Source organism: Anomaloglossus baeobatrachus, chromosome 2 (assembly GCF_048569485.1).
Source record: "Anomaloglossus baeobatrachus isolate aAnoBae1 chromosome 2, aAnoBae1.hap1, whole genome shotgun sequence".
Taxonomy (NCBI): Eukaryota; Metazoa; Chordata; class Amphibia; order Anura; family Aromobatidae; genus Anomaloglossus; species Anomaloglossus baeobatrachus.
In genome coordinates this window covers 689,540,792-689,566,368 of record NC_134354.1, presented here as the reverse complement: position 1 = coordinate 689,566,368, position 25,577 = coordinate 689,540,792, and the positions used below count along the sequence as shown (strand labels likewise).

The following is a 25,577-nucleotide window of genomic DNA, read 5'->3' as shown; positions in this document are numbered from 1 at the left end:
GCTGATTGGAGGATGGGCCTGCGGTAGAGTAGGCCAAGGCCCAGTCACCAGTGGGACCGGTGACTATCCTCCGGGTCAGGGGTGCCCTGGTCGTGGGACTCCTGAAAGGACTGCCGGCTAAGGAACTTTTTACCCGGCCCGTTTGGACAACACCTGGACTTCACCTGGACTTGGGCAAGGGGTGCCAACCTGTGTTTTAGAGGTGGCATCAAGGCTAGGTTTGTTTGGGTAGAAAAGGCAAGAAGGACCCGGTCCCGTTCAATAAAGTTTTGCAACGTTTAAGCAACCTGCCTCCCGTAAGGAAAGAAAAATAAATATGTAAAAAGTTTATTATACTTGTAAAATGTTTTACCAATTTTTCTATTTTCCAGCATTAAAGCAAAATAAACCGGTGATGGTCGGACAGCCCGCGGACAGTCTGTATTCAACCACGGGGGAGCGCGACGCCCTGGAGTATCCAAGTAGTCACAATTAGGCCCCTGCATAACATCACTCCCACATTTAAGGACACCAGCCAACCATTTAAACCCTAGTCACCCCCTTAGGGACAGAGACAACAGTGGGTGTGGCCAGGTGGTTGGTGCACGCCCACCCAGGGGTTTAGACAGCCCAGGGCGGGAAAGTAACAGTTGAGCTGTGCAATTTTAGAGTTTAACGAGAGTGGAGGTCAGGCCTGTGTGTCAGGCCTGAAGTAAACTGACAGGTACCAGAGTTGGAGCCCTGGTGCCTTGGCTAGGAGGCAGACGGTGGTCTCAGTCAGCAGGAGATGGGAAGGCGGCTCGGTGGAACAGAGACGTGCCGGGCCAGGGTTGTAGCCCGCCAGTACCGAGATGGGGAACAGACCCAGAAACCGTAGCACAAATTGGGGGTACTCAGACCCTGAAGCCAGAACCGACTGGAGCTGGTTAATTAACCGATTGAGGCCAGGACTAGAGGTTCTGTCCCACCCAAAGTCCCTCATAGAAGACAACAGCCCACCGATATGGGTCTTGGCGGTGACCGCTTATCCCCTAGATTCCACGGGCCAGCGTCTGCGGGCACGGCTCCTTAGGCCACATCCAGCCGGGAGCGGACTCCTACGTTACACACGGGGAAGTCATATACACAGAAAACCGTGCAGGAGAAGGATAGAGACCACCAGCCGGGTGTGGGACCCGAGTACATCTGGGTGTGGCACCGGCCACCACCTTTGTTTACCAGAGACTCGTGTGTTATTTACCAAAAGTGAGTACACCGACATCCCCCCTACGGCCGTCACTCTCCCTGCATCCAAGCCATCGGGTCCCAGGGCCACCATCCCTGCCCACGGAGGGGTTAACAGCTTGCTGCACAACATCTTCCCAGGGTGTCCCGCAACAGCAGCAGTGGTGTCCCACTTCACCACACACCGTGGGTGGCGTCATGAACTTATAACGTACATATACGTCCCCAATCCACAACCCCTTCTAGTTAAAGTGACCGCAAGACCCCCGGGTCCGGAGACTCTCGAGCCACCCACAGAAGGCCCGGATCCGAGCAGCGCCGGCTGCTGGCACATAAAAACCAGACATGCAGTTGTTGATTACAAGATCTCCTTCCAGCTCTGCCAAGTACAAGACCATACATTGCACAGAAAAATTGTGTAAAATGTAGATTAGCTAATGATGTGCCAAATATTTGTGCTAGAGGCAACAGAACACAGCCTGTTATTTTACACATTGTTCTGTTGTCAGTGCCCAGAACAGAAATATAGTAGTCAACTCAAAAAGGCGAGGCAGTGGGAGAGGGATCTGAAGCACTGACCAGCAAGGTGAAGCTAGGAGATCTAGATTTCTGCTACTAAAACAACAAAAGAATCTTTATTTTGCAGGTTGGTCTGTGTATGAACATTAAGTGTTCATTTATAGTATTTTATAGGAGGGGGGGGGGACCCCACAACTTATCCCTTTAATTATCAGTATGTAAGGTCTTGCCTGAGCAGAAATGATTGCTAGAATATGGTGGTTGCATAGGGCAAAGGATTGATAGTAAGTCCAGTATACAGCAAAAATAAAAAACAATGTCTAGAGCGTAATCATCCAATATTGTTACATTAATGCCCAGCATTCTATTCCAGATACAATAGCTCAGTTGGCGGGTAGTCTTACCTGGGTAGTGCTATTCTGCGAGGTAGATGCTGACTGCAGATTTCCTGGGAGCTTATCCAATTCTGCCACAAGTTTGGCGAGCTGCAAAAAGCCAAGTATAGAATGCAAGCAAAACTACAGATAGATATCCTTTTCATTTATTCTTAAATTAATCCATTAAATGTGTAGGAGGAGATTAGAGGTGTGCATGTAGACAGCAGACAGACACTAAGTGAGGATGCAACGTAAGAAACTCCCATTTCCCTTCCACCATGATTACTTTCAGAATACCATTATATAACCACAATATTAATAAATACATTACGCTGGGACCAACCATGGCCTTATTGTCTTTGATGTTCTTGGCTCTCCTTTTCAGGAATTCATTTGGTGCCTCTTCCTCTGAATCACTTGATGACACCAATGGCGGCGTCACCTTTTCTGAGTCTGAAGAGGAGCGGCTTTTGGATTCTTCAGACTCGCTGGTTTCAAAGAGGTAGTTTGGCTTCTTCATTGCCACTCTGATCGGGTACCTGGGGCTTCTTTGAGGAACGGCTGCTACAGATGACTTTCCAGGCATGGTGTCCTAAAAATAAGTAATCAATGCCAATGGCTGGAGTAAATGTGGCTCATCTTATTGTTCATGTAGCTTGGGTCAGTAGGTCGTTAAATTAAACTATGTTAGCTGCCAGTTTTTAAAGCTACTTAACTCGGTTTTCATGGTTTCGCATCTAAGGCTCTGTGCGCACTAGGCCGTTTTGCCCGCGGATTTACCCGCGGATTTGCTGCGGAAATTTGAGAAATGTCTGCAATCTTTGTGCAGACATTTCCCAGCAAATCCTATGAGAATAAAAAAATAGCTGTGCGCACACTGCAGATTTTTCTCAAGAAATTTCCTTAGAAAATTTTCTCGAGAAACTTTGAGAAAATGACCATGTCCATTATTTTCCGCTGGTACCTGCGGAATACCCCCCGGAATTTCACTCCATTCACTAATGTAATCGCGAAATTCCGGGGGTATACCGCAGGTAGCAAATGATGTGCGGTATACCCCCGGTATAGCCGCGATTTACCTGCGGTAATGCTCATCGCTGCCTGCGGTTTTGCAGGAAGCGATGTCATTATGCCAGGAAGAGGAAGCGGAGCAGAGTAAACACAGACGTCACACTCCCTGGACGCCGCACAGAAGCACTTCCGTGCGACCTCCAGGTGCCCGTGCAGTCTGTGTCCCGCTCCAGCCTCGCGGCTGCCTGCACTGCTGTGTGTCAGTGTCTGCCCGCAGTGTCAGCAGCTTGTCACCCTGCAGTGTCAGTGTGTGCCCGCAGTATCGGCAGCTTGTCACGCTGCAGCGCAGGCAGACACTGACACAGGCAGACACTGACACTGCACTGCAGGGTGTCAGTGTCTGCCCGCAGTATCAGCAGCTTGTCACGCGGCAGCGCAGGCAGACACTGACACCCTGCAGTGCGTGCAGCCACGGGGATGCAGAGCGCTGCTGTCAGGAGGTGAGATGAGGTTATTACCTGCTGTGACGATCTCCTGCCTCCTGACGTCACCGCTGTCACTGCTGTCTATGCCCGTCTCGGGGGCGGCCCGAGACTGTCACTAGCGGTGATGTCACGGGCTCTCGCGATACTTCTGACAACGCGGCGGGCATAGAAGTCAGTGACAGCGCTGACGTCAGCAGTACAGGAGATGATCACAGCAGGTAAGGATTTCATCTATGCTCCTGATGGCAGCGCTCGGCATGCCCTGCAGTGACCTGGGCTATTGATGTTAGCTCAGGTCACTGCATTGCGCTCCGAGCCAATGGGGAACATTCTGTTCTTCATTGAGTGGGACAGCGACTATGGTATGGATCGCCGTAACCCCCCCCCCCCCCTCCCTATTGGATTATGTCGGACATGGAATTGATTGTTCTTTTCAATAAACTGGTTAAAGAGGGAATGTGGGGAGTTTTTTCAAATAAAACTTTTTTTGTTGTCTATTTTTTATTTCTTACTGACTGGGTTGGTGATGTCGGGTATCTGATAGACGCCTGACTTCACCAACCCCAGGGCTTGATGCCAGGTGACATTACACATCTGGCATCAACCCCATATATTATCTCGTTTGCCAACGCACCAGGGCAACGGGATGAGTTGGGGCGAAGCGCCAGGATTGGCACGTCTAATGGATGCGCCACTTCTGGGGCGGCTGCGGCCTGCTATTTTTAGGCTGGGGAGTGTCTAATAACAGTGGACCTCCCTGGTCTGAGAATATCAGACCACAGCTGTCCGCTTTACCTTGGCTGGTGATCCAATTTGGGGGGGGACCCCACGTTTTTTGTTTTAAATTATTTAAAGTAAAATAACAGCGTGGGGTGCCCTCTATTTTGGATTACCAGCCAAGGTGAAGCTGCCAGCTGTGGTTTGCAGGCTGCAGCCGTCTGCTTTACCCTAGCTGGCTACAAAAGATGGGGGGACCTCACGTCTTTTTTTTAATTATTTATTTTATGTCTAAATACAAGGCTAAGCACCCTTTAGTGCCACATGAAAGTCACTAAAGGGTGCCAGCTTAGAAAATGCAGGGAGGTGGGACATTATATAGGTCTTTCTCATCTATCTATCAATCTTTCTATCAATCTATCCATCTTTCACTCTATCCATTATCTATCGATCTATATTATTTATTGCAAAACCGCAGGGACCAACCTGCGGCAAATCCGCATGCGTTTTTCCCGCAGGTGCGGAAATCTTCAACTCCCAGAAGTTTCTCAAGAAATTTTCTTGAGAAAAATCACTTTTCTAGTGCGCACAGAGAACAGTTTTTTTTTCCAAGAAACTAGTATGGCATTATCAATCTGAAAACCCAAGTCATTCTGGCCAGTTTTGGTTACAACCCGTCTACTATGCGTGAAGTTACCCTTACAAAAGATAGATAGATGTATGTATGTATGTATGTATGTATGTATGTATGTATGTATGTATGTATGTATGTATGTATGTATGTATGTATGTATGTATGTATGTATGTATGTATGTATGTATGTATAATATATTTCCCTCACTGTTGCATAGATATGCACCAACGTTTACTTATGCACCAACGTTTACTTCTACTCCTATATAGCCATTTAAGGATGCCAAAATTGATACCAGGTTTCCATTCTGGGTAAGGCCACAGTGCAGTTTAGATGAAGTAAAAAAACATGCAGTTATTGCAGAAATCAGGTTAATTATAAAAAGGTCTCTTTAAAAAGGTACCAGATATAATTTATATTGCAACGGTACCAGATATAATTTATATTGCAACACAAGGTTATGCTAATCCTGCAGTTTATGGCATTCACAATGTTTTTGCCTAGCTTTAACAGCGTGTGTGGACTGGACAAGAGCATGGCAGCGTTTGCAACATCACATTTTCTTACTCCAACTGGGGCTGGAGTAGGATCAGTGGCGAGGCGTATACCACTTGGCCAACACTCCTGATCCAAAGTCAAGAGCAGTTAAATTCAGTGTGCCCACTCATCCAGATGGGTGTGAATTTATATATTTACTTAGCATGTATTTATCCAGTGGTGGTGAGGAAGAAAAACAGGGGGAGATACAAAACACAACCCTCAATTAACTAATGGTCTGTGCTTTATATATTTCATAGATGAAACATGATAGAACTGGGTTGATTAAGGAATTCTACACAGATGGACATAAATCCAGCCATGCAATCTACACAGTTTGTTCATAAACAAACATTAACACTATTTGGTCAATTTTTGGTGGCAATTATGGTTACACAGGCGTGCAAATCACATTATCCGTACATTGCGTTAGTGTTCTGTGGTATTACATTGGTCTCCAGCTGACAAGGTAAGGCTAAGTTCACATGGATCGTAATCTATTACGACAGATCCAGCAGTAATCCATAGATTCCACCTGGATGTGGGAGATTTTTTTTTTTTTTTTTTTTTTTTTTAAATCTTCCATGTGAAACTGATGATCCAGTATACAAAAAAACTAAAAAGACACAGGATCCTTTGAACATGAAGAGACGGATGGCTAGTTATTGAATCCTTTTTCCATAAACTTCAGATAAAGCTGAAATCAATTACAAAATAAAAAAAAAAAAATGTATGTCTGCACAACGTTTTGCTGCTGGATGCTTGCTAACAGATGATCACTGTACGTGTGACCATGAGAGGTTTATATTATAGATATTGAAGCATTTTTTTCCCCCCCAGAATTGACAGTAAAAGTGGGTGTAGAAGTTTTCAGAGTTTGATACTGTTATCACACATACAGTATATATTTGCGTATATGAGCTGTAACAAAACACCCCTCCACAATATATGTTGTGTCTTCATATATTAGCATAAGCCACTAGATATAATACTAATAATCCAGAGCATGTAGATTTCCATCATCTATGTCACCCTCTGCACCACACACTTACTGTATGGTAAAGCCTTGCACAATGAGCCATATAGGATTCATAAGAAAATCTGCCACATTCCAACACTTTGGAGTCGTCCTCTGATTTCACAATCATCAGCACCTTTAAACTAATTCCTAAATTACATGGTCTATAGCGGTTATTGCACAAACAGCAAAAAATGAAAGCGGTACATACTTTTACTCTCTTCCGATTATCGCTTCTCCTTTGTTATGCAGCCACAATGGCTTTAAAACCACACAACAAGTGCTGCCGACCCAGTAATGAGAATTCCCAGGTATTGGCAACAGCTGGGTCACTAATTAGCATCTATCCAGGCTTGTATTCTCCACACAAAACACTAGATGGCAGCATTCCCTACTATTCCCCTGTATACTGTATATGGAGCTCAACAGAGCGGCCACCAGCATGATAAACTGCAGGATGAGCTCACGTGACTGCAACTATTGCAAGAAACCTCATCATATTCTCGTGCAGGGAGAGGTCACACGACAGTATCTTCCCCATCCGAGAAAAATGGTCTGATTATACTAATCAGACTCTGATCCGAGAGTCAACAGCCTGTGATCAGAGTGGGATCCGTTTTTCTTGGATGTAGAGAATAAGGCCGGCGTCAACTTGTGATTGTAAAATCGTTCCGATTCTCATGCCTGAGAGTAGGACGAGCTCTGTCCGAGTGTTGATCCATGTGCAATGCAATTGCAATGCAAGCCTGTGATTTTTCTCATGATAGTAGTCCGTGAGCAATCCGTATTCAATCCGTATGTGATCCGTTTTTTTCTCAGCAGCTATTAGTCATTACAGTCATGTGCAGGAGCATTTACAGTGTTCTCTGCTACATGATAGAATTGTATTTAGAAAAACGCATGTCACTAGGATGGTCCGTGTGCCGTCCGTGTGACATCCAGTCTTTTCTCGCACCCATAAACTTGCATTGGAGAGTCTCGCATGAGAAACTCTAGAAATCGCAGCATGCTGCGATTTTTTTCTCAGTCCGATTTGGACTGAGAAAAAAAAAAGCAGATAGGAGCTGCCTCATTGCTTAACATTGGTCTGAGGGCAATGCGGAATTTTCTCACATTGCAATCGTGCGCGTCAATCGCAAGTGTGTCACCGGCCTAATAATAAAAAAAAATGTGTCCATCTTCTCCATTCTGTCAGTCCGTAAAACTCGGACCGCACTTGGATGTCATTCGAGTGCATTCTAATTTTTTTCTCACACCCACAGACGTGAATGCCCAAGTGCGGTCTAATTCTCAGAGGCAAATTGTTGCAATTGTTTTCCTCGGGTCACAGTCCGTGGAAAAAAACAGACGTACACAGCCTCACTGAATAATAATGGTCCGAGTGCGATCTGATGTTTGGTGAGATTACACTCAGACTGAAAATACGGTCGTCTGCACAAGGCCATTTGGTGAGGTTTCACATACATAGCATCACCAAATACTCAACGTGTGCACCAGGCCTATAAGTGTTGGTGTGCAGTCCTTTGTGACACTTAGCCAGGGCTGTATTTACCATTAGGCACCCATGGTCCAGTGCCTGGGGCGGCAGGTTGCAGGGGGCGGCACCTTCTGGCAGCAAAAAAAAAATATATTTTTTTTTTTACAGATCCTCTCCCCCTTCATTAGACAGTCGATTAAATCCGCTGTGTTTTCAGAGGGGGGAGGGGGGGGAGGCACACCTCCATTTATTTGTGTCCGCGTCAATTCGGACGCGAATGCAAACAAACTGCGGCTGCCGGGCACAGGAAGCTGATTGACCTCGGAACTTCCGGCGCCTGTACTTCCGGGGTCACAGGCGTGCGCCAATCAGAACCTTCCTCTGTGCTGCATCCACTGCAGTGTGGACATCACATGCAGAGCTCACAGCAGGACGCTGCGGAGGACGCCGGTGTCAGAAGAGGACACTCAGGTGAGCCGGGAAGATGGCGGCGCGCACTGGAGCAGGTAAGTGATCGCAGAGCTGAAGATTCATAAAGAGCGTGGGGGTGTCTCTAATGCAGACCAGAAATCTGCGCATGCGGGGAGGGGAGGCAGAGGCTAAGACTTGGGGGAGGCTGGAGGGAGGCAGAGGCTGAGACTGGGGGAGGCAGAGGCTGAGACTGGAGGGAGGCTGAGACTGGAGGGAGGCTGGAGGGAGGCTGAGACTGGGGGGAGGCTAGAGGGAGGCAGAGGCTGAGACTGGGGGGAGGCTGGAGGGAGGCAGAGGCTGAGACTGGGGGGAGGCTGGAGGGAGGCAGAGGCTGAGATTGGGAGGAGGCTGGAGGGAGGCAGAGGCTGAGATTGGGGGGAGGCTGGAGGGAGGCAGAGGCTGAGACTGGAGGGAGGCAGTGGCTAAGACTGGGGGGAGGCTGGAGGGAGGCAGAGGTTGAGACTAGGGGGAGGCTGAAGGGAGGCAGAAGCTGAGACTAGGGGGAGGCTGGAGGGAGGCAGAGGCTGAGATTAGGGGGAGGCTGGAGGGAGGCAGAGGCTGAGACTAGGGGGAGGCTGGAGGGAGGCAGAGGCTGAGACTGGGGGGAGGCTGGAGGGAGGCAGAGGCTGAGATTGGGGGGAGGCTGGAAGGAGGCAGAGGCTGAGATTGGGGGGAGGCTGGAGGGAGGCAAAGGCTGAGACTGGGGGGGAGGCTGGAGGAAGGCAGAGGCTGAGATTGGGGGGAGGCTGGAGGGAGGCAGAGGCTGAGACTAGGGAGAGGCTGGAGGGAGGCCGAGGCTGAGACTGGGGGGAGGCTGGAGGGAGGCCGAGGCTGAGACTAGGGAGAGGCTGGAGGGAGGCAGAGGCTGAGACTAGGGGGAGGCAGAGGCTGAGACTAGGGGGAGGCTGGAGGGAGGCAGAGGCTGAGACTGGGGGGAGGCAGAGGCGGAGACTGGGGCAGGCTGAGGCTGGGGGGAGGCAGAGACTGGGGGAGAGAGGCTGATGCTAAGGGAAGATAGAGGCTGATGCTTGGGGAGGCTGGGGGAGAGAGGCTGAGGCTTGGAGGGAGATGCTGATGCTGAGGGAAGATAGAGGCTGATGCTGGGGGAGAGAGGCTTATGCTGGCGGAGGCTGGCTGGAGAGAGGCTGATGCTGGCGGAGGCTGCTGGAGAGAGGCTGATGCTGGCGGAGGCTGGCTGGAGAGAGGCTGATGCTGGCGGAGGCTGGCTGGAGAGAGGCTGATGCTGGCGGAGGCTGGCTGAGAGAGGCTGATGCTGGCGGAGGATGGGGGGAGAGGCTGATGCTGGCGGAGACTGGTAGGAGAGAGGCTGATGCTGGGGGAGGCTGGTGGGAGAGAGGCTGATGCTGGGAGAGGTTGGTGGGAGAAAGGCTGATGCTGGGGGAGAGGCTGCTGCTGGAGGCGGGGGGGAGTGAGGCTGCTGCTGGGGGAGTGGGAGATAGGGGCTAATGCTAGAAACAGGGGACAAGGGTTGAGGGATAGTGCAATGACAAAATCGATTGGGGGGGAGTGTAAGGACTCAGAATGAGAGGGTGGCAGCATTGGGAGCTCATTATGGAGAAGGGGCAGAATGTGTGGACTCAGTATGGAGTGGAGCAATGTAGGGGAGTCAATATCAAGAGTGGGGTAGTGTGTGTGTGTGTGGGGGGAGTCTCAGCATAAGCGTTAGTGTGGTGGTCTTAGCATGAGTGGGGCAACATGGAGGTGTCATTATAGAAAACAGGAAGGCAGCATTAGGAGCTCATGGAGAGGGGCAGCATGCATGGGACATTGTGAGGAGGGGGCAGCATGATTGGGACACTGTGAGGAGGGGGCAGCATGCATGGGACACTGTAAGGAGGGGGCAGCATGCATGAGACACTGTGAGGAGGGGGCAGCATGCATGGGACACTGTGAGGAGGGGGCAGCATGCATGGGACACTGTGAGGAGGGGCAGCATGCATGGGACATTGTGAGGAGGGGGCAGCATGAATGGGACACTGTGAGGAGGGGGCAGCATGCATGGGACACTGTAAGGAGGGGGCAGCATGCATGGGACACTGTGAGGAGGGGGCAGCATGCATGGGACACTGTGAGGAGGGGGCAGCATGCATGGGACACTGTGAGGAGGCGGCAGCATGCATGGGACACTGTGAGGAGGGGGCAGCATGCATGGGACACTGAGGGGGGGGCAGTATGCATGGGACACTGTGAGGAGGGGGCAGCATGCATGGGACACTGTGAGGAGGGGGCAGCATGCATGGGACACTGTGAGGAGGGGGCAGCATGCATGGGACATTGTGAGGAGGGGGCAGCATGCATGGGACACTGTGAGGAGGGGGCAGCATGCATGGGACACTGTGAGGAGGGCGCAGCATGCATGGGACACTGAGGAGAGTGCAGCATGCATGGGACACTGAGGAGAGTGCAGCATGCATGGGACACTGTGAGGAGGGAGCAGCATCCATGGGACACTGTGAGGAGGGGGCAGCATTGGGAGCTCATTATGGAGAAGGGGCAGAATGTGTGGACTCAGTATGGAGTGGAGCAATGTAGGGGAGTCAATATCAAGAGTGGGGTAGTGTGTGTGTGTGTGGGGGGAGTCTCAGCATAAGCGTTAGTGTGGTGGTCTTAGCATGAGTGGGGCAACATGGAGGTGTCATTATAGAAAACAGGAAGGCAGCATTAGGAGCTCATGGAGAGGGGCAGCATGCATGGGACATTGTGAGGAGGGGGCGGCATGATTGGGACACTGTGAGGAGGGGGCAGCATGCATGGGACACTGTAAGGAGGGGGCAGCATGCATGAGACACTGTGAGGAGGGGGCAGCATGCATGGGACACTGTGAGGAGGGGGCAGCATGCATGGGACACTGTGAGGAGGGGCAGCATGCATGGGACATTGTGAGGAGGGGGCAGCATGAATGGGACACTGTGAGGAGGGGGCAGCATGCATGGGACACTGTAAGGAGGGGGCAGCATGCATGGGACACTGTGAGGAGGGGGCAGCATGCATGGGACACTGTGAGGAGGGGGCAGCATGCATGGGACACTGTGAGGAGGCGGCAGCATGCATGGGACACTGTGAGGAGGGGGCAGCATGCATGGGACACTGAGGAGGGGGCAGTATGCATGGGACACTGTGAGGAGGGGGCAGCATGCATGGGACACTGTGAGGAGGGGGCAGCATGCATGGGACACTGTGAGGAGGGGGCAGCATGCATGGGACATTGTGAGGAGGGGGCAGCATGCATGGGACATTGTGAGGAGGGAGCAGCATGCATGGGACACTGAGGAGGGGGCAGCATGCATGGGACATTGTGAGGAGGGGGCAGCATGCATGGGACATTGTGAGGAGGGGGCAGCATGCATGGGACACTGTGAGGAGGGGGCAGCATGCATGGGACACTGTGAGGAGGGCGCAGCATGCATGGGACACTGAGGAGAGTGCAGCATGCATGGGACACTGAGGAGAGTGCAGCATTCATGGGACACTGTGAGGAGGGAGCAGCATCCATGGGACACTGTGAGGAGGGGGCAGCATGCATGGGACATTGTGAGGAGGGGGCAGCATGCATGGGACATTGTGAGGAGGGGGCAGCATGCATGGGACATTGTGAGGAGGGAGCAGCTGATGCTGGCGGAGGCTGGCTGGAGAGAGGCTGATGCTGGCGGAGGCTGGCTGAGAGAGGCTGATGCTGGCGGAGGATAGGGGGAGAGGCTGATGCTGGCGGAGACTGGGGAGTGAGGCTGATGCTGGCGGAGACTGGGGAGTGAGGCTGATTCTGGGGGAGGCTGGGGGGAGAGAGGCTAATGCTGGGGGAGAGAGGCTGATGCTGAGGGAAGAGAGGCTGAGGCTGGGGGAGGCTGGTAGGAGAGAGGCTGATGCTGGGGGTGGGGGAGGCTGGTGGGAGAGAGGCTGATGCTGGGAGAGGTTGGTGGGAGAAAGGCTGATGCTGGGGGAGAGGCTGCTGCTGGAGGCGGGGGGAGTGAGGCTGCTGCTGGGGGAGTGGGAGATAGGGGCTAATGCTAGAGACAGGGGACAAGGGTTGAGGGATAGTGCAATGACAAAATCGATTGGGGGGGAGTGTAAGGACTCAGAATGAGAGGGTGGCAGCATTGGGAGCTCATTATCGAGAAGGGGCAGAATGTCTGGACTCAGTATGGAGTGGAGCAATGTAGGGGAGTCAATATCAAGAGTGGGGTAGTGTGTGTGTGTGGGACATTGTGAGGAGGGGGTAGCATGCATGGGACATTGTGAGGAGGGAGCAGCATGCATGGGACATTGTGAGGAGGGGGCAGCATGCATGAGACATTGTGAGGAGGGAGCAGCATGCATGGGACATTGTGAGGAGGGGGCAGCATGCATGGGACATTGTGAGGAAGGAGCAGCATGCATGGAACATTGTGAGGAGGGGGCAGTATGCATGGGACATTGTGAGGAGGGGGAAGCATGCATGGGACATTGTGAGAAGGGAGCAGCATGCATGGGACATTGTGAGGAGGGAGCAGCATGCATGGGACATTGTGAGGAGGGGGCAGTATGCATGGGACATTGTGAGTAGGGGGCAGTATGCATGGGACACTCTGAGGAGGGGGCAGTATGCATGGGACATTGTGAGGAGGGGGCAGCATGCATGGGACATTGTGAGGAGGGAGCAGCATGCATGGGACATTGTGAGGAGGGGGCAGTATGCATGGGACATTGTGAGGAGGGGGCAGCATGCATGAGACATTGTGAGGAGGGAGCAGCATGCATGGGACATTGTGAGGAGGGAGCAGCATGCATGGGACATTGTGAGGAGGGAGCAGCATGCATGGGACACTGTGAGGAGGAGGCAGTATGCATGGGACATTGTGAGGAGGGGGCAGCATGCATGGGACATTGTGAGGAGGGGGCAGCATGCATGGGACATTGTCCTCACATCATGCTGCTCCCTCCTCACAATTAGCAACACATTTCTCATAGTAAGAGCGATCAATATGAACACCAAATCGGCTGGTGTGGGGCAGAGAAGGTGTCGGCACTACTCATAGCAATAATAACATACTGGAGCACAGGAGTAAAGTGCAAAATTCAAATACTTTATTGGGACAAACACAACAAAGAGGAATCACAATTAAAAATGGTGCACTACCATATCAAATAGGGAAGAATAGTCAAGGTACAATGAAATAATGTCAGCCCACAAATATGAATCAAAACTATGCGTATTTGTGCAAGTAGTGGCTGACAAAAGGTAAGTGTAAGACTGGATGCAAGTGTTACAATTTAAAAGGTAGGGACTGTGGTGGGGGTGCAATGTCATCAATTCATCACTGACTCTCCGACCGGTGGTGGGGAGAGACGGTGGTGACAAAGTATGAGCAGCTGTGGCTGGAAAATCACATAGAATATATATAAAAGTATGTAGTAAAAACCAACCAGTTAGGGAGCACACAACAGTATCTCACATTCTTACCTAAAGTGCAAGTGCAGTGTATGAGTTCCAAAGTGTGCTCCTGGTCCAGGCAGCCCCGGAAAAAGTCCCAAGTCAGAGTAAGTCCCTACAGAACGCCGAGGTTTCCATCCGACGCGCGTTTCGCGGGGAATATTAGCTTTCTCAAGGTGGGAACTTAGTCCCTACCTTTTAAATTGTAACACTTGCATCCAGTCTTATACTTACCTTTTGTCAGCCACTACTTGCACAAATACGCATAGTTTTGATTCATATTTGTGGGCTGACATTATTTCATTGTACCTTGACTGGTGTCTATTCTTCCCTATTTGATATGGTAGTGCACCATTTTTTTTTTTTTTAAACATCTTTTTATTGAATTTTAACCGAATTTCTTTTACAATCTGCTCTTATACAAAGAGCATTTCATTGATGACATTATAATCAAAACAGTCCCGCCCACCCCTCCCCCCGCTCTGCGTGCGACCAGAAGCAGCTTAAAATGGTAACTTATGTAATTGGTATGTGTCCATTGAGCAGTTCAAGAAGGTACCAAGAGGTCTGTCCAAACTGAGATTTAAGTCTATCCTTAAGCACTGTAGCCAAGTTAGGTATAAATAAAGACCATGTTTCAAAGAAACGCTTAGTCAACTTCTCCTTATTCGACAGTGCATCCAGCCAGTCCATTTTGAATATGAACATTAGTTTTGTTTGGATAAACGCTAGAGAGGGTGCTTCAGGATTTACCCAGAGATGTAGGATACTTTTCCTAGTGGCCGAGGCCCAAATAGTTAACATTGCCCTGGTACCTCTCGGAAGACTTTGTTGAGCCTCCTCCAACATGTTAAAAATCGCCCACTGTGGTGTCAGAGCAAACTGAATATTGTATGTGTTTTGTAAGACTGAGTGAACGCTTCTCCATACTCCCTGTATCTGAACACAGTCCCATAAGTGGTGAAACAGGTCAGTGTCTCTTATGCCACACTTAGAACAAGAGTATAAGGCATTTGTGTCCATTTTTGATTGAATTTTTGGAGTAATATATGCTCTATGTAGAATCATCAAGGCCATATCTGTGTAGCTACTGGACGACAGAAATTTACGTTGCAACAGCGTGGCTTGTAAAAAATCCTTTACCTCGAACTCTGGCATGTCTACCTTCCATTTTGCTGGACCTGTTGTTTTCCCCTCCCATGTCCAAACTGTACGCAACATTGAAGAAACCTGACTAGTCGAGGACGCCTGGTTTCTTGCTATCCACACTTCCTCCAAGATCTCCCTTTGGCTTGTCAACAAGATATTTTTGTGCCAAGCTACGCACCTGAAGAAAAAGAAAAGGCTGACCCACAAAAGCTGGAAATCGGTGTGCCGACTTCTCGTAAGAAAGCAACGACCAATCAGGCTCCATTAGATCTGCAGCATAAGCACAATTCTGCATTGACAATGTTTCATAAATCCTCGGAGGGCGACCCTGGAGGAATCTCGGGTTTCCAATAAAGGGTTGAAATGGGGAACTTGAAGTGTTAATTTTACCAAGTTTCCTCACCTTCCTCCACGTTTGTATAGTATGCCATAGTGTTGGATGATCCCTAACCTCACTCGGTATTTCCTCGTTCCCTAAATGCAGCAATGCTGTTAACGAGACTTGTGAACATAGCTGTTGTTCCAATTGTACATTGGCAAAGTGAGATACTCCTCGCACCCAGTCCACCACATATCTAAAATTTGCTGCTAGATTATATCTGCCCAGATCTGGAAGATTTATGCCCCCTGCCCCTTTTGGTAATTGAAGCTTGATTAAGCTGATCCTAGTTCGCCCCTTGTGCCCCCAAATGAATTTTCCAAAGGATGAATTTAGTAGCTTAATATCTGATTTGCGTAGAAGCAACGGGAGAGTCTGAAATAAGAACATTATTTTGGGGAATGCTACCATTTTACTTAAGTGACATCGGCCCGAAAACGATATTTTCAGATGTTTCCAAGATTGGAGTAGATGTATTAATGAATTTATAAGAGGCTTATAATTAATTTGATATAGTAACAAGGGGTTTGCTGGGAGCTGAATCCCCAAATATTTAATGGACCTGGTACACCACTGGAAGGGAAATAAGTTGTTATCAATTTTACCCGATTTGTACATTGCCAATGCCTCAGTTTTTTTGTAATTTACCCTGAAGCCTGAGGCCTTTCCAAAATTATTCAATGTGTTCATTATCTCTGGAATCGCTTGAGAGGGATTGGCAATAAACAATAAAATATCATCGGCAAAAGCCAAAAGTTTAATTGTTGTCCCACCGACTCTCATGCCCTGAAATATTGCTAAATTATGTAGGGTCCTCAACATTGGGTCCAGAGCCAAATTAAACAATAAAGGTGACAAGGGACACCCCTGCCTCGTTCCCCTCTGTACCTCAAATGGCTCAGAGAATGTATTATTTATAGATAGTCTGGATTTGGGTTCTGTGTATATCATCTTGACTGCTTCGCAAAACCAGGATCCCACCTGGCGACATGCCAAAAGATTATGTAAATAGGCCCAAGAGACCCTGTCAAAGGCCTTGTCCGCATCAAGGCTAACTACTATATGTTTGGTACATCTATGCTTCCTGCTATAAGAGATAGCCCCAATAGCCGTCCTGATGTTATAGGTGATGGATTTCCCGTGCACGAATCCCGTTTGGAAGGGCAGAATAAGATCTGGAATCACTTGTTGTAATCTACCAGCTAGTATTTTAGTAAAGATTTTAAAATCAGAGTTGAGTAATGAGATGGGTCTGTATCCCTCCACCTGTAGTGGGTCTTTTCCTGGCTTAGGTAATACTATAATGTTTGCCTCATTGAACCTGTCGGGAATTATTCTATCTGTGACTATCTTATTATACACTGCACATAGATGAGGACCGATAGAGGCTCCCAAGATCTTATAATATTCGTTACTAAATCCGTCGGGCCCTGGGCTTTTGGCTAGTTTAAGAGTGCCAATAGTTTTTACTATTTCTGAAATATTTATAGGGGCGTTTAGTACTACTCTTTGTTCCTCTGTCAAGATGGGCGCTACGGTACCATGGATAAAATCAGCTTCCCCATCAAACTCCCTCGGTTCCACCTCATACAGCGAGCCAAAGAATGCCCTGAACTCCTCCACTATTTCCTCATCTTTTGTTACCATGGTACCATCTTTCTTTTTAATTTTGTGGATTCTAGTGGTGCTTCTAAAGGGTTTGGTTAAAGAAGCTAGTAATTTCCCAGGTTTGTTGCCCCATTTAAAGTATTTATGTTTCTGATAGTCCAGGTTACTAAGTGCCATCTCATGGGCCAAGGTGTCCGCCGCCTCCTTGGCCTCCAAGAAATGTTGTTTTGTCGTATCCGTGTTGTTATTTTTAAAATCTTTATATGCCTGCGTGAGAAGTTTTTGTGCTGATATAGTTTGTTCCAGGAGCTTTTTTCTCTTATGGCTGACATATGATATTATCTGACCTCTTACTACTGCCTTGGAGGCAGCCCAATACAAACCAGCGTCCCCACTATGCTCGTGATTATCATTCTCACAAAAGCTCCAGTAGTTTTGTAAAGAAGCTTTGAAATCCTCAGATTGATAAAAATATGAAGGAAACCTCCACCTTCTTTCCCGTAGTATTGTGGTAGATAATAACAAATTAAAAGTAACCGGTGCATGATCTGAAATACAGATGTCTAGGATGTTGGAGGAAAGTAAATGTGGCGTCAGTGCTGGGCTTAGTAGCCAATAGTCAATCCGTGTATGTAAGTCATGGACATGTGAATAAAATGTATAGTCTTTATCTATTGGGTGCTGCATGCGCCATGTGTCTATTAGTCCCAATTGATTGACGAGATATTGCAAACCACTATGGAGCGCCAATAGAGGAGATGGCTGGGGACTTGACCTGTCTAAAATTCCATCATGAGCCTCATTGAAATCTCCACCTACAATTAAATTAGTCATATCCCAACCTGTGATACTTTCGATCAATCTGGCTCTGAACTGTGGATCAGGAATATTTGGTGCATATATCTTTGCTAAGTTGTAGATAGTGCCCTCTATCTTCACTTTCACCAATAATAATCTCCCCATAGGGTCCTCTGAAACCTCCAGAACTTCATGACTAATATGCTTATTGATCAATATAGCTACCCCTCTTTGTTTTCTCGTAAATGACGCTTCTGCGCATACAGCATATTTTCTGCTGTGAAGAAATGGGTGATTGCCCTTCATCCAGTGTGTTTCCTGTAAGAAGACAATATGGCAATTTAAACGATGTAGATAATTTAAAACTTTTTTCCTCTTAATAGGAAAGTTTAACCCGTTAACATTCCAGGAGCACCAATACAGCGATTTAATTGTGGACACATTTTTGCTCTCTGCGTTAGTCATTTATCCTATTCCAGAAGGAGGAATTAATTGTAAAATTATAAACAACCTATTTGGGTTCCCACGTCCATCCCAGCGAGTAAACGCGACAACCCATATGAGAGCTAAACTAAAGGTACACACGCAGAGCCCCCTAACCCCTTCCCATCTAAACAAAAACCTTAATCTAATGGCAATGTCACCTGCCTCTCTGGCAGTCCTGACACTGAAAAAAAAAAGGAAAAACAGAATGAACATCAGAACTGTAGCACAGTGACGTCTCCGATTTAAGTGTCTGTGTTGACTGCTGGCGAAGCTCCATTGTCCTGAAGAAGGTAATTTAAAGCCAACTTAGGATCTTCAAAAGTCCAATTCTTTCCCCCTGTAGTGAAGCGTAGAACAGCAGGATACAGTAGACTGAAGCGAATATTTTTTTCCGCCAATAGTTTGCATACTGGATTGAAGGCTTTGCGTCTTGTTGTCAAGGCTGCTGAGTAATCTTGGAACAAAAGCAGTTTAGAGTTATTGTAGGTAAGTGAGCGATTTTTTCTAAATGCAGTCAGCAATCTGATCTTGTCTTGGAAGTCCAGGACCTTAAAAATTACTTGTCTGAGTCTGACCACTCCATCATTTCGAGGTGGGCCCACTCTGTGGGCCCTTTCAATAGCAATTGGCCCCGACTTTAGATCCAATTTCAAAGCTCCTGGTAGCCATTCTGAAGTGAGTTTCAGTAGATCAGCTTGCCGAACTGATTCAGGGACGCCCACCAACCTTAAATTATTGCGTCTGGACCTGTTCTCAAGATCATCTACCTTGTCCAGCAATACAGCAATGTCCTTATTCCTGCTCTCCAGCATCTCTGAAATTTCCTTTACAGAGTCCTCCATGTCAGAGACCCTCTGCTCCACATCTGTTAGCCTTGAACCCTGGGCATTAACTTGGGTGACTATAACGTCTAATGAAGACTGGAAGGCTGCCAGCCGCCCATCAATCACCGGCATCAAGAGATCCGTGATGGCCTTAGCAGTGTCCTGGGGTGGGTCTGTAGTTGCCTCAGGGGAAGCCCCTGGTGATGGGGGTGCATTTTGGTTTCGTCTTTGCGGTCTAATTCCTTTACTTGGTTGTGTGGCGTTGGTCTTACCCTCAAATTTATCCATAGTAAGAACTGTAAATATGGAGCTTCTTTAGAGACTGTGGTGACGTCACAATAACATAAGCTTAATTACATCTGTGTGGTAAACTTGGCTGTTTCACAATTATTTCCACGCTGTGCATGAGAGTGTATAGATGTTACTTGAAAATGACCAGTCAGAAGGGCAGGAGGCAGGCCAGATGACTGATCCCACTTCTTTTTGTTTTTCACCCTCTTCTATACTGTCAGTGCTGGTGAAGTGGTGAAGTAGGGGTTAATCAAGTTGAGCTGTGATGCACTTCAGGCTTATCTGCCTCTGTTTACTGTTGCAGATTACAGGCCTTGTGCAGCAGCCATTTAAGATGAGACCTGCAGGGATGTATCTGCCCCCTTCACAGCCCCCTGTTTATCTCCTGACCTGCTCTCACAGCCGAATGTCTCCAGGGGCTCTCAGCTCCCTCCTCACTCACAGTATCTCAGACGGTGGGCCTGTCCACGGAGCTCTGTGTGACAGGTAAACACAGTGTGCAGTCCTGTTTGCTGAGCTTGCTGCTGCTCGGTGTGACGAGCTTCTAGGACCCCCGGGGACACAGGAGAGCCGGGCTAACGCTGCACTGCCCTTGTCCTGGCCTTATCCCCACTGCCTGGTTTTCGGTAAGCCCTCTGCTGATTTCTATTTGGGCTTTTCTCAGGCTGTAACAGGGAGCTCTCTTAAAGGGAACCTGTCAGCAGAAATTTCCCCTAAAACCTCACAGATTCCCCCTCTGCAGCTCGTGGGCTGCATTCTAGAAAGGTCCCTGTTAGTATTGTGCCCCCTTTCTGACCAAAAAAAAGAGTTTATACAGAGGTACCTTTTTGGCTTCGGATTCTATAAATCTGACACGGGGGCGGGCTGCCTGATGGCCGTTATTCTGCCCCCTGGTCCTGTATGCCGCCCCCATCGCTGATTTCCATACTTTTGGACGCCGCCCACTGCTCCAGCCATCCCCGCGCATGCCCAGTGCCAGTCTCACGGGACTGAGCACTGTGACTGCTGGTGACGTGTGCGCAGGCAAGTGATTATGGGCGGGACTGTGACTGTTATCAGCAAGTACCCGCCCATAATCTCGTGAGCGCGCAAACCTCTCCAGCGTCACACTGTGCTCAGTGTAGATGCTAGACTGTATGGGCTGCTTCCAGGTATGACATCCCTTTGTCACGTGATAGTATTTTGAACACGCCCCTATCACGTGACAAAGGGACGTCATCCCTGGAAGCAGCCCATACAGTCTAGCATCTACACTGAGCACAGTGTGACGCTGGAGAGGTTTGCGCGCTCACGAGATTATGGGCGGGTACTTGCTGATAACAGTCACAGTCCCGCCCATAATCACTTGCCTGCGCACACGTCACCAGCAGTCACAGTGCTCAGTCCCGTGAGACTGGCACTGGGCATGCGCGGGGATGGCTGGAGCAGTGGGCGGCGTCCAAAAGTATGGAAATCAGCGATGGGGGCGGCATACAGGACCAGGGGGCAGAATAACGGCCATCAGGCAGCCCGCCCCCGTGTCACATTTATAGAATCCGAAGCCAAAAAGGTACCTCTTTATAAACTCTTTTTTTTGGTCAGAAAGGGGGCACAATACTAACAGGGACCTTTCTAGAATGCAGCCCACGAGCTGCAGAGGGGGAATCTGTTAGGTTTTAGGGGAAATTTCTGCTGACAGGTTCCCTTTAAGAAGCAGCCATTCCAAAGCTCCGCCTCCCGGAAGTCCTAGTGCACCATTTTTAATTGTGATTCCTCTTTGTTGTGTTTGTCCCAATAAAGTATTTGAATTTTGCACTTTACTCCTGTCCTCCAGTATGTTATTATCCCTCCTCACAATGTACAGATCATATTTCATAATCAAGGAAGGTGTGGTGGGTATAGGAGGGCAGTGTGGTGTTTTAGTTTATTAGGGGCAGTGTGACAGTCACAGTATATAAGTGGGGACGGTGTGGTGGGAATATTTTATACTCATGCTATGTTTTGATGTGCCTGTGGTGATCCCCATTGGGGGGGTTAGTGCCCTTCGTTTCTCATTGATACTTTTTAAAGTGTTTTATAGAGTAGATCTGCCTTAAACAGATGTTGTGTGCGAAAACTCAGTTTTACGTTGTCACTAAGGGGCGCGACCACTTAAAGTGCCTAGGGCAGCACGAAGGCAAACTACAGCCCTGCACTTAGCGCTTATTCACACTTGATTATTGGCAATCATTCACTGAAATAACAGCCAATTTGACTTGTATTGTTCACATTCCTATTTTGGTGTCTTTCACACAAGTATATTATTCATCCATATTTCATCCGTTGTATAAGAATTGAGAGTGCGACAATATAAATCCATAGAATATTCCCACGGAAGGTTTTTTTGGCGGGGGATTGGAGGTTTCAAGTCCTGTCACGAAAAAAGCACTATGTGCTATTTTTATTTCATAGACCGAATATGCCCATTGAAATCTATGCGGAGCTCTTAAACTGCAGATATATATTTTCATTTATTGCTATTATTCTTTTTTTTTGTATAAATGGAACTGTTGTTGCCCAATAGAAAGTAAACAGCAATAAGTGAAGTTACAGTGGAAAAAATGACGAAACACTGATTAAATACTGATCCATGCTGTTTCATTACACATTTAGGCCCCCTTCACACATCAGTGATTCCAGTATGTATGTTGCAGTTTTTATACGTACCAGAATCACAGACATACACAGACCCATTAAAATCAATGAGTTTGTGCACACATCAGTTATTTCTCTCTGACATGTTTTCGTGCAGCATACACGCGTGTCCTTGTGTTGCACATGGAGACAATTCTGTTTTTTTCTGGCATCACTGATGTCCCACGGACCACACAGTGGTGTGATCCATGAAATACGTACCAAAAAAATCACGTACATTTAAATTAAAAAGCTTTTTAAACTCACCTATATCCAGCGATGCTGTCTCCAGCCGCTGCTGTCTCTGATTCCAGGCCAGCTAATTATGCTCATACATATTCACTGCACAGCCAACCCGGAATAACAGCAGAGGGGAGACAGCGGCATCCGGACACAGTATCGCGAGAGATATCAGCACTACGGAGAGCAGTGCCGGGCACAGGTGAGTATGGGTATGCGCCCACGTCTGCGTTCTATTCCGCAGCGTTTAAGTTACTGCATGTGCGTTTCAAAACGCAGCCGAAAAGCTGCGTTTTGAAAGCATTGTGCATGCAGAATTCATGCATTCTAGATGCTTGCTCTGCCATAGACAGAGTGGGGAAAGCATCTGGAACGCACAAAAGAAGTGACATGTTGCCTTTTAGAACACAGCGTTTTGGCAAAAGATTTCAGCAGCCAAAACGCTGCGTTCTAAAACGCAACGTGCGGATGGAATTTGCACAATCCTCATAGATTGTGCTGGGGACGCTGGACGCATGCTTTTATGCAGCGTAAAAGCATGAAAAAAAGCACATGTGCGCACACAGCCTGAAAGTGCTTGATCTCCGTGTGCTATCAGGGATAGTACACGGAGATCGCATGTGTGCCAAAATCACGGCACACGGAGGGACATAAGCACCTTTATCACGTCAGTGAAAAACGTGTGTTTTTCACTGACGTGTGAAGAGGGCCTAATGTTGTGGTTCATTATTACGGATCATTACACTTTAGTCATCAATAGGTTGAATTTATAAATGCTTCTCATTTCCATCATTCTTTATTTGTTTAGATTTTATCAACCGTATTTCCAAAAGTTCACAAAAACAATAGTAAATCCTTACACATAAAAAAGTAACAACTCAGGACACAAAACATAAAGAAAAGTGCAATACTATCAAGTTATTTAAACACTATCCGCATTCATATTTGATTAGTAATTTTAGACACAGGGATGAAGAACATTTCTATATCTCTAATTAAAACAGTAATAATATGACTTCCTGTTCCTGTCCTGGCTGAGGTGGAAGCTTAGAGGAGAGCTCCTGCCACCCCTCACAGAAACCGACTAAAAACAGACCCCCCCGGACGAGCCACCAAACAGAGAGCAGCACAGGAGGTTACCTAAAGCAGCCAGCTATGGAACGGTACCTCCTGAGAAGCTCTGGGAGTGGTGAGTCAGCCTGGAGAAGCTTTGATATGGACAGAGGAGAAGATAAGATAATGGCGCCGAGCCTGATGGGAGAGGAGCCTGAACGCATGGTGAGAGACACAGAAAAGCAAACACAGAGCTGGAAGGGGAGAGATAAGGGAGATATGAGCGAGGAGACAGGAGATAAGGAAGATATGAGCGAGGAGTCACAGGAGGACACAGCAGGAGAGAGGTGATGCAGGGGACTGATGACGGTGGATCCCAATGGGAGGATGAAGGAGATATGGAGGCAGAGGGGAGAGAAGATGCAGGCAAAGCAGGGCACCTCAGAGACACAGCAGTGTTGGAGGATGAAACTGACAAACAGTACAGGGAGATTAATCCCACTCAGACTCACAGGAAGTCAAATGCAAGAATTAATAATACCCCTTCCAAAGGAAACAAAAAGCAGCTTACTACACCAACATCACAAGCCTGCAAGCTATTGGGGGATGGAGGTGGTGGCCCAGTCCAGACAAAGAGAACTAAGAAAACAGCACCACCTGCAGGCCAAGACAAGTACACACAAAAGCTTAATGTGGACTATAAAAAACTGGCTGAAGAAGTGACATCACACTTGTCAAAAGAGATTAAAGTGGCTATTGAGGCAGCCATACAAACATCATTAGCTAATATGCAAAAACAGATAAATGCCCATGCATCTAGACTGGCAGAATCAGAGCAGAGAATATCTGACTCCGAGGAGACAATACTGGCTATGCAAGCACAAATAGCAGCTCTAGCAAAATCTAATGAATACTTGAAGGATAAAGCGGACGATTTGGAAAACAGATCGAGACGAAACAACCTACGTATAGTCGGGTTGCCAGAGTCTGTGTCGATTGGACAGTTGGATAATATATGCGAGTTGGAGCTACCGCAGGCCCTGGGCATAAAGGCGAAATTCAGAGTTGAAAGAGCCCACAGAGTGGGTCCACTGAGACACCAGGAGGCTAATAAGGGAGAGGGCCAAAACTCAAACAAGAATACCCCGATAAGAGCCAGGCAGGTGATTGTCAAGTACCTTGATTATAAGCATAAGGAGGAAATATTGAGGGCCTTTAGAGAACGAAAGCGTCCACTACAATATCAAGGCAACAGACTGCTAATTTTTGGGGATTATTCAGCGGAAGTATCCAGAAGGAGAAAAGAATTTACCAAAATTTGCTCATTTCTGTACAACAAAAAAGTAAAGTGCCAGCTATTATACCCTGCTACACTGAAAGTTAGAAACCCCAATGGCTCGTTTGTATACTACAAGGACTACAAAGAAGCAGAAAACATTCTCATGGCAGAGCTCAACAAGACTAGGTCAGAAAGGCAAGAAAAAGGAGCTAGTGGAGAAGGGAATAATAGAAGAGGATCCCCCACAAGCTCAGGAAGAGATGTGGGACGTCTTGGGGGACAAAAGCAAGTCGAGACCAGGGAGGAAAGGAGGCCAAGCCCGGGTCGACAGCATAATTCTCGCCTGGAACACAGGAACCAACCCTTGGAGAGAAACCATGATACCTGAACTGGAACTCGCTCATTGTTTTTCCTTTTTTTGCCTGTTTTTTTTTTTTTTTTTTTCTCTTCCCAAACAGGGAGAGGCGTTGAGGAGGATGCATTACGGAGAGAGGGTTGGGGAGGTGAGAGGAGGAGGGGGAAGGGAAAAAAGAGAGGAAAACATCCCAAAGTCTGGGTCCTCTTCCCCCCCCCCTCTCTTTTTTTTTTTTTTTTTTTTTTTTTGTTCTTCTCCTTTCTTTCTCCATCTTCTCTCCCCTTGGTCTTTTTTTTCTTTTTTTCTTTTTCTCCTTTGTCCAGGAACATCATCCAAATTCAAATGAAGTGGGCCTGTTCTGGGCGGACTGATGGCTACCTGGAGTCAGAGATAAGTAGGACTGGAGAATCTTGCTGAGGTTTTGACATACTGTGCTAATTTTTGCATAATTTTCAAAGGCTTATTCAAGTTAGTCCGGGGATAGAACATATATTTTTTGGGGGGTGATTAGGGAGCTACATATTTTGGCTAGGAATAGGGGAGCTCACCAACGTGGCGGGAAGCGCCGTGGATTTCTCGGAAGGG

At 47.9% G+C, this 25,577-nt stretch overlaps 1 protein-coding gene across 3 annotated transcripts in view; it reads right to left on the bottom strand.

Moving 5' to 3' along the window:
* Positions 1-25,577, bottom strand: part of LOC142292100 (cell division cycle-associated protein 7-like) — a 179,172-nt gene that overhangs the window by 17,326 nt on the left and 136,269 nt on the right. For all 3 annotated transcript variants that reach the window (XM_075337212.1, XM_075337211.1, XM_075337213.1), the window contains exons 4-5: positions 2,443-2,691; positions 2,127-2,207 (exon numbers count right to left, since the gene is read on the bottom strand). In XM_075337212.1, the coding sequence (XP_075193327.1) occupies positions 2,127-2,207; positions 2,443-2,691 (330 nt within the window). The remainder of the gene's footprint in view (positions 1-2,126; positions 2,208-2,442; positions 2,692-25,577) is intronic.